General features: G+C 47.6%; 1 protein-coding gene across 9 annotated transcripts in view; it reads right to left on the reverse strand.

Moving 5' to 3' along the window:
* xylb (xylulokinase homolog (H. influenzae)) overlaps window positions 1-9,317 on the reverse strand; it is a 237,329-nt gene extending 228,012 nt beyond the window's left edge. For 8 of the 9 annotated variants that reach the window (XR_005460798.1, XM_038798491.1, XM_038798490.1 and 5 more), the window contains exons 1-2: window positions 9,210-9,317; window positions 2,829-2,911 (exon numbers count right to left, since the gene is read on the reverse strand). Coding sequence is in view for 7 of the 9 variants with exons in the window: in XM_038798491.1 (XP_038654419.1) it covers window positions 2,829-2,911; window positions 9,210-9,260 (134 nt within the window). In the remaining 2 variants the exon portion in view is untranslated. The remainder of the gene's footprint in view (window positions 1-2,828; window positions 2,912-9,209) is intronic. The other variant, XM_038798493.1, reaches the window with a different exon arrangement.
* Window positions 9,318-9,810: the final 493 nt, after the last annotated feature.

Consider the following 9,810-nt stretch of genomic DNA (forward strand, 5'->3'; position numbering starts at 1 on the left):
TCAACCTCCGTTGTTCCAGTGAGAACAAACCGAGTTTATTCAACCTCTCCTCATAGCTAATGCCCTCCATACCAGGCAACATCCTGGTAAATCTCTTCTGCACCCTCTCTAAAGCCTCCACATCCTTCTGGTAATGTGGCGACCAGAATTGAACACTATACTCCAAGTGTGGCCTAACTAAGGTTCTATACAGCTGCAACATGACTTGCCAATTCTTAAACACAATGCATCAAATCAATTTTTCTTATGCAAATCATGGACAATCTATTGCATTGCGGACTCTATCAGGAGCATTTCCTCTCTCAAGAGAATATTCTAATAAACCTTTATATAGGGGCAGCATGGTGGTTAGCACTGCTGCCTCACATCTCCAGGGACCCAGGTTCAATTCTGACCATGGGTGACTGTCTGTGTGGAGTTTCTCCACGTGTCTGTGTGGGTTTCCTCCGGGTGCTCCGGTTTCCTCCCACAGTCTAAAGATGTGCAGGTTAGGTGGATTGGCCATGATAAATGGCCCCTTAAGTGGCCAAAAGGTTGGGTGGGGTTACGGGGATAGGGCGGTTGGTGCAGACTCTGCACTGTAGAGATTCTATGAATACTCCATACACCCCAAAATCACAAAGCATATCTCCAGAATTTTCACCGATCTTCACATCCCAAAACTAATCTGCAACACTCCATAAGACATAGGAAATAGGAGCCTCAGTAAGGAATTTGGCCCTTTGAACCTGCTCCGCCATTCAACAACATACAAAGTGGCCCACGTTAGTGAGTAGCGAGCGGATTGGGAAGCCTTTAAAAACAAGCAGAGGACAACTAAAAAAGTAATAAGGGGAGAGAAGATGAAATATGAGTGTAAGCTAGCTAGTAATATAAAAGAAGATAGGAAGAGGTTTTTTCAATATATAAAAGAGAGAGGCAAAAATGGACATTGGACCACTGGAAAATGTGGCGGGAGAAGTGATAATAGGAAACAAAGAAATGGCAGACAAACTGAATAGTTACTTTGCATCAGTCTTCACGGTGGAAGACACCAGTGGCATTCCAGAGCTCCAGGAGAATCAAGGGGCAGAGGTGAGTGCAGTGACCATCACTAAGGAGAAGATTCTGGGTCTGAAGGTGAATAAATCATCAGGACCGGATGGACTACAGGGTTCTAAAAGAGATAGCTGAGGAGATTATGGAGGCATTGGTGGTGATCTTTCAGGAATCACTGGAGACAGGAAGTGTCCCAGAGGACTGGAAGGTGGCTAATGTAACACCACTGTTTAAGAAGGGAGGGAGGCAGAAGACGAGAAATTATAGGCCGGTTAGCCTGACTTCGGTCAGTGATAAGATTTTAGAGTCCGTTATTAAAGATTAGATCGCGGAGTACTTTGAAGTGCATGATTAAATAGGACTGAGTCAGCACAGCTTTGTTAAAGGGGGGTCATGTCTGCCAAATCTTTGAGGAGGTAACAAGGAAGTTAGACAAAGGAGAACCAGTGGACATGATTTAATTAGATATCCAGAAGACCTTTGACAAGGTGCCGCATAGGAGATTGTTAAATAAGTTAAGAGCCCATGGTGTTAAGGGTAAGATCCTGGCATGGATAGAGGATTGGCTGACTGGCAGAAGGCAGAGAGTGAGGATAAAGGGGTCTTTTTCAGGATGCCAGCCAGTGACTAGTGGTGTGACTCAGGGGTCTGTGCTGGGACCACAACTTTTCACAATATACATTAATGATAAGAAGGAACTGAAGGCACTATTGCTAAGTTTCCAGATTATACAAAGATCTGTCGAGAGACAGGTAGTATTTGAGGAAGTAAGGGGGCTGCAGAAGGATTTGGACAGGCTAGGTGAGTGGGCAATGAAGTGTCAGATGAAATACAATGTGGAAAATGTGAGGTTATGCACTTTGGAAGGAGGAATGTAGGCATAGACCGTTTTCTAAGTGGGGAAATGCTTAGGAAATCAGAAGGGACTTGGGACTTGGGTGTCCTTGTTCATGATTCTCTTAAGGTTAACGTGCAGGTTCAGTCGGCAGTTAGGAAGGCAAATATAAAGTTAGCATTCCTGTCAAGAGGGCTAGAATACAAGACCAGGGATGTACTTCTGAGGCTGCATAAGGCTCTGGTCAGACCCCATTTGGAGTATTGTGAGCAGTTTTGGGCCCCGTATCTAAGGAAGGATGTGCTGATCTTGGAAATGGTCCAGAGGAGGTTCACAAGAATGATCCCTGGAATGAACAGCTTGTCGTATGAGGAACGGTTGTGGATTCTGGGTCTGTACTCGTTGGAGTTTAGAAGGATGAGAGGGGATCTTATTGAAACTTACAGGATACTGCGAGGCCTGGATAGAGTGGATGTGGAGAGGATGTTTCCATTTGTAGGAATAACTAGAAGCAGAGGGCACAATCTCAGACTAAAGGGACGATCCTTTAAAACATAGATGAGGAGGAATTTCTTCAGCCAGAGGGTGGTGAACCTGTGGGACTCTTTGCCGCAGAAGGCTGTGGAGGCCAAATCACTGAGTGTCTTTAAAACAGAGATAGATAGGTTCTTGATTAATATGGGGATCAGGGGTTATGGGGAGAAGGCAGGAGAATGGGGATGAGAAAAATATCAGCCATGATTGAATGGCGGAGCAGACTCGATGGGTCGAGTGGCCTAATTCTGCTTCTATGTCTTATGGTTTTATGATCTTCTACATCAGCTCCACCAACTCTCACCACTTCCAAATCCAAATTTAACAAATCTGCCACGATGATATTTCTGTCAGAGTGTATCATTGCCCCACATTCCCTCCTCCATTACTGTCTCATATAAATGTGTACAAGTCTTCTTACCCAAATTCTGGCAAATCGTCATCAAACTTCACACTTGTCTCATGGATCACATTCAGATTATCATCAATGGCTATGGCTTTCAGCTGAGAAAGGAGAACATTTATTTATGGATATAATTCTATCCCAATATATGGAATTGTAGATGGCTAATAGCATCCTGCATAGCAACATGATGTTCCAAATGGCTAGAACGAAGTTTAACGATTATACGAATGTCATGAATTCACCCAGATTAAAGGATACATAACTGCCATATATATATATATTGGTTTCCAACAAAATGCATGGACATTATCATAGAATTATGAGGGGCGGGGAATCTTCTCCGCCTGGACTAAGTTCCGTGGCGGGGGTGGGAAGCTGGAAGGACTCCACGCAGAACGTAGCAGGTAATCCCGCCGAATCGTGCAGTGGTCAGCTCATTAATTATTCAGGCAAAAGATTCACATCGAATCTCATGGCGGGTCAGGCAGGAAGTTGGCCATGTCCAGGCACCGTATTTAAAAGCACCCTTGCAGAATTGGCCTTTCCCGAACCTCCTCCCCCAACCTCCGACCTTGCCTCGCGACCTCACATTCCATTGTGCGTTTCAACCTCCGCCCCCCACGATTCCCACTGCCAGTGAGACAGGAAACTTCCACCCGGGGAATAGTGACAGCATACAGAGGGAGGCCTTTTGACCTCCCTGTTCAATGCCTGCTCTCTGCAAGTGCAGCTCACCTACTTTTGTAAGTTTATGAACCTGCACTTTTCACCTTCTTTCTCAAATTACGGCATATCGCCATCACCACCGTAAAACTTTTTGTAACAGTTTGTACGTCTTCACAAAAGTTACATCACAATGTCAAAGTGTTGGAATCAAAGGGAAGCAAAAGTTTATTTTACAAATACATTTTTTACACGCTGAATCTGTCAGTGATCTCATATGACAGTTGGGATCAAAGTACAGTTTCAGGTTGGATTTAAATTAACGATTTTACAGTAAGGTTACGGAGTTTGACTTTTGAGACCTTTTATTACTGAATAACTAGCAGTTTTGAACTTAAAGAAAGGGCTGGATTCTCCCGCCCGCCTTCCACAAGATCGCCACGGGCGAGACGCCAACAATGGAAAAATCCATTGACCTCGGGCGGGATTCACCGGTCGCCGGGCGAATGCGGCCGGAGAATCCCACCTAAAGTTTCAATTAAGAAATATCAAGAATGAAAATTTAAGAGATATAGTCAAAGCTGATGGAGGCCTAACATCTCCATGAACTGAGCTGTTCAGCACTGCAGCGGTATCCTGTATCGATTCGACTTTTTACATTTTCTGGAATTCTCGTGGAACAACAGCACTCCAGGTGGAACCCATGAACATGGTGTGCCTCTGTCCCTTTGAATTTCTCTCCCCAGAGACCTGCTGAGAGTGGAGATATAAATCCACAATCTTTTTTAAAGTGAAACCCGAATGGCAACTCTCCATTTTCATATCAGCTGTACTTCACAATGTAAAACTGCCTTCTCTCACCCCCCCCCCCCAAAGAAATTGGCAGGTTTTTCTTTATTCTTTCACGGGAAAAGAATAGCTTGGGAAACTGTGAAATTGTCCACTTTGGCGGGAAGAACAGAAGAACAGCAAATTATTTAAACAGAGATCACAGAACTCGAGGTAAAGAGGGATCTCGGTGTCCTGCTACATGAATCACAAAACGTTAATGTGCAGGCACAGCAAGTGATGAGGAAGGCAAATTATTGTGTATTGCAACGGGAATAGGATATTCCTGCTCCTATTTTCTATGTTTCTAGAACAGGTTAGTGAGTTGGATGATCAGCATTGATCATAATAAATGGGTAAGCAGGCTCATAGAATCACAGAATCCCTACAGTGCAGAAGGAGGACATTCGGCCCATCGAGTCTGCACCAACCGTCTGAAAGAGCACCCTACCTAGGCCCAGTCCCCCGTAAATCTGTAACCCCATTTTGAGCCATTAAGGGACAAGTTAGCACGGCCAATCCACTTAACCTGCACATCTTTGGACTGTGGAAGGAAACCAGGGCACCTGGAGGATATCCATGCAGAAACGGGGGAGAAAGTGCAAACTCCAGTCACCCGAGATCGGAATTGAACCCAGGTCGCTGGCGCTGTGAGGCAGCATTGCGAACCACTGTCCCGGCTGAATGGCCTCCTCCTGCTCTTATTTTCTATAAACGTTTGCTACAATTGTATATTGTTTTGGCGAGGCCACATCTGGAGTACTGTGTACATGTTTGGTCTCCTCATTTTAAGGGAATAAATGCGTTAGAAGCAGTTCATGGAAGGTTCATACAAAAGGGACCTGGGAATGGGAGGGGAAGGGGGAGTGGCACGTATCTCATGAGGAGTTGTGGAAACACCTTTTCTCTCAAAAGGTCACGAGACTTGGAATTCTCTCTTCCTCAGAGAGCGGTGGAGGCAGTGTCAATGAATATTTTGATGGAAGAGGGAGATAGATTCTTTTTTTTTAATAAACATTTTATTGAGGTATTTTTGGTATTGTAACAACAACAAAATAAACAATGTACATGAAACTATAAACATAGTGCAAAAGCCGTCTCCCTTCCTTACAGGTCCCACCTTTATTAACACCCTATTCTAAGCTAAACTAACCCCCACCCCCCCTTCTGCTGACGATTAATTTTCCGCGAAAAAGTCGACGAACGGTTGCCACCTCCGAGCGAACCCTAACAGAGCCTCTCAAGGCGAACTTGATTTTCTCCGTAAGAAGTCTTACAACACCAGACTAAAATCCAACAGGTTTGTTTCAAACACTAGCTTTCAGAACGCTGCTCCTTCCTCAGGAGCAGTGCTCCGGAAGCTAGTGTTTGAAACAAACCTGTTGGACTTTAACCTGGTGTTGTAATTCTTCTTACTGTGCTCACCCCAGTCCACCGCTGGCATCTCCACATCTTGATTTTCTCCAGAGAAAGCTAGCCATGTCCAATAGCCAGGTCTCCAACTTCGGGGGCTTTGAGTCCCTCCAAGCTAATAGTATCCATCAAGGGCTACCAGGGAAGCAAAGGCCAGAACGTCTGCCTCTTTCTCCTCCTGGATTCCCGGGTCTACCAACACCCCAAAAATCGCCACATCTGGACTCAGTGCCACCCTTGTTTTTAACACCATGGACATGGCATCTGCAAACCCCTGCCAAAATCCCCTAAGCTTCGGACATATCCAGAACATGTGGACATGGTTTGCTGGTCGTCCCACATATTTTGCACACCTGTCTTCCACCCCAAAGAATATGCTCATCCGGGCCACTGTCATGTGAGCCCGATGAATCTCTCCTCCCAGCTCCTCCTCCCACTTGCGCTTCAGCTCCTCGGTCTGCGTCTCCTCTGATCCCATAAGTTCCTTGGAAATGTCAGAGATGCTCCCTTCTCCGACCCACCCTCTGGAAACTACCCTGTCCTGAATCCCCCTTAGCAGTAGGAGCGGGAAGGTTGACATCTGTATACATAGGAAGCCCTGCACCTGCAGATACCACAATTTGTTTCCCATCGCCAACTCAAACTTCTCCTCCAGCGCCCTCATACTCGGAAAGCTCCCCTGTATAAACATATCCCCCATCCTCTCAATCCCTGCTCTCCACCATATCCGGAAGCCCCCATCCATACGTCCTGGGGCAAACTGGTGATTATTACAGATTGGGGACCAGACCGATGCTCCCTCTGCTCCCACATGTCTCCTCCATTGCCCCCAGTCTCTCAGGGCCGCCACCACCATGGGGCTGGTGGAGTACCGTGCTGGCGGGAACGGCAGAGGCGCAATTACCAACGCCCCCAGACTGGTGCCCTTGCATGAAGCCACCTCCATATGCTCCCATGCCGACCCCTCCCCCACCACCCACTTCCTGATCATGGCTATATTCGCTGCCCAGTAAGTACTAAAATTTGGCAGCGCCAGCCCGCCCTCTCCCCGACTCCACTCAAGCATTACCTTCCTTACTCACGGGGTCTTGCCCGCCCAAACGAAACCAGTGATCACTTTGTTGACCCGTTTAAAAAAGAACCACGGAATAAAGATGGCGAGACACTGAAACAGAAACAGGAATCTCGGGAGGACCGTCATCTTCACCGTCTGCACCCTCCCAGCCAGTGACAACGGAAGCGTGTACCATCTCCGAAAATCGTCCTTCATTTGGTCTACTAGTCGGGCCAGATTTAATTTATGTAGCCGGTCCCATTCCCCCGCCACTTGAATGCCTAGGTACCTAAAGCTTCCCCCTACTCATCTAAACGGCAGCTGCCCCAATCGCCTCACCTGTCCCCTCGCCTGGACCGCAAACATCTCACTTTTCCCCATATTTAGCTTATACCCCGAAGACCGGCCAAATTCCCCTGTAATCCTCAGTCTAAACCCAAACACCAAAATTGTGCCAAACTTCAACCTGAATCCAAATCATCTCAAACCTTCCCATCCCAAATCAACTCAATGCCCCCTTTCAAAACTCAACTCCCAAACCATTTCAATCACCAAATCATCTCAGCCCCCAACCTAAAACTCCCAAATCATCTCAATCCCCAAACTAAAAACCCCAAATCATCTCAATCCCCAACCTAAAAACCCTAAATCATCTCAATCCCCAACCTAAAAACCCTAAATCATCTCAAACCCCAGCCTAAACCCCAAATCATCACAAATCCCAAACTCAACCCCAAATCATCTCAAACCGCAACCTAAACTCCAAATCATCTCAAACCGCAACCTAAACTCCAAATCTCAAACCGCAATCCAAATCCCAGCCTAAACCCCAAATCATCTCAAACCATAAACTAAACACCAAATCATCTCAATCTCCAACCTAAAAACCCCAAATCATCTCAAACCCCAGCCTAAACCCCAAATCATCACAAACCCCAACCTAAACCCCAAATCATCTCAAACCGCAACCTAAACTCCAAATCATCTCAAACCGCAACCCAAATCTCAGCCTAAACCCCAAATCATCTCAAACCCCAACCCAAACACCAAATCATCTCAATCCCCAACCTAAAACCCCCAAATCATCTCAAATCCCAGCCTAAACCCAAAATCATCTCAAACCCCAACCCAAACACCAAATCAGCACAAACCCCAACCTAAACCCCAATCATCTCAAACCTCAACCCAAACACCAAATCAGCACAAACCCCAACCTAAACCCCAAGTAGGGGCTGGTTTAGCACAGTGGGCTAAACAGCTGACTTGTAAAGCAGAACAAGGCCAGCAGTGCGGGTTCAATTCTCGTATCGGCCTCCCCGAACGGGCGCCGGAGTGTGGCGACTAGGGGCTTTTCACAGTAACTTCATTGAAGCCTACATGTGACAATAAGTGATTATTATTATAATAAATCATCATAAACCCCAAATCCAAATCATCTCAAACTCCAAATCATCTCAAACCCCAACCCAAACACCAAATCAGCACAAACCCCAACTTAAAGGCAGCACGGTAGCATTGTGGATAGCACAATCGCTTCACAGCTCCAGGGTCCCAGGTTTGATTCCGGCTTGGGTCACTGTCTGTGCGGAGTCTGCACATCCTCCCCGTGTGCGCGTGGGTTTCCTCCGGGTACTCCGGTTTCTCCCACAGTCCAAAGATGTGCAGGTTAGGTGGATTGGCCATGATAAATTGCCCTTAGTGTCCAAAATTGCCCTTAGTGTTGGGTAGGGTTACTAGGTTGTGGGGATTGGGTGGAGGTGTTGACCTTGGGTAGGATGCTCTTTCCAAGAGCCGGTGCAGACTCGATGGGCTGAATGGCCTCCTTCTGCACTGTAAATTCTATGTAAACCCCAAATCATCTCAAACCCCAACCCAAACACCAAATCAGCACAAACCCCAACCTAAACCCCAAATAGGGGCTGGTTTAGCACAGTGGGCTAAACAGCTGACTTGTAAAGCAGAACAAGGCCAGCAGTGCAGGTTCAATTCCCGTATCGGCCTCCCCGAACGGGCGCCGGAGTGTGGCGACTGGGGCTTTTCACAGTAACTTCATTGAAGCCTACATGTGACAATAAGTGATTATTATTATTATAAATCATCATAAACCCCAAATCCAAATCATCTCAAACCCCAACCTAAACCCCAAATCATCTCAAACCCCAACCCAAATCCCAAATCATCTGAAACCCCAACCCAAACCCCAAATCATCTCAAACCCCAAATCTTTTCAAACTTTACCATAAATCTCTAAGCAATCCCCCCCCCGCTGGCACCACCCACATCATTGCCAGCCAGACCAGGCGCTGCACCCACACCCAGCAACAAAATGCCCAAAGAGCTGAGGAAGCCAATCGGCGGGGAGAGGGGAGGCACTCGCCACCCTCTCCTCTCCCCTCCCCTCCCCTCCCCGCCCCGCCTCCAGACGGACTGCCACTCACCTGTTGGGTGCTGAGATCAACGCCCAAGTAATAGCCACCGGCGGCCGCCATCACCGGCTGGGGAGGGGGGGCGGTGCCGGAGGTTCAAGTGGGCGGGGCCTAACTGCTGTAGTAGGAGGGGCCTAGCCGAGGGCAGCGTGTGGGCACTGCGCATGCGGGCTCCAGCCAGGGCTGGAGGGCGGGGCGAGGCGGCAGGAGCCCATCCCGCGCGGTGGCGGTTGAAGCGCACCTCCCAGCGCAGCTTCGTGCGCAGCGAGTTGGCGATTCGCAGGGCACTGCGCCGCGGACACCTGTCCAGCCCTTAACCACCAAAGAAAACCAACTCCTTCCAAAAGCAATAAAACACCCGATGCCAGAAATCTGAAATGAAAACAGAACATGCTGGAAATGTCCAGCAGGTCTGGCGTTATCTGCGGAGAGAAAAACATTTCCGATCAGAGAGTTTTACAGCACAGACAGAGGCCCTTCAGCCCATCGTGTCAAACCCCTATCTATCCTAATTTCATTTTCCAGCACTCAGTCTTGTATGCTAAGGCAGGCTTTTGTCAAAGGCGGGGGCGTGACCCGTGGCTGGGTCGCAGGCAGGTGGCGGGAGGGTTGT

The sequence above is a fragment of the Scyliorhinus canicula genome, chromosome 5 (genome assembly GCF_902713615.1).
Source record: "Scyliorhinus canicula chromosome 5, sScyCan1.1, whole genome shotgun sequence".
Taxonomy (NCBI): Eukaryota; Metazoa; Chordata; class Chondrichthyes; order Carcharhiniformes; family Scyliorhinidae; genus Scyliorhinus; species Scyliorhinus canicula.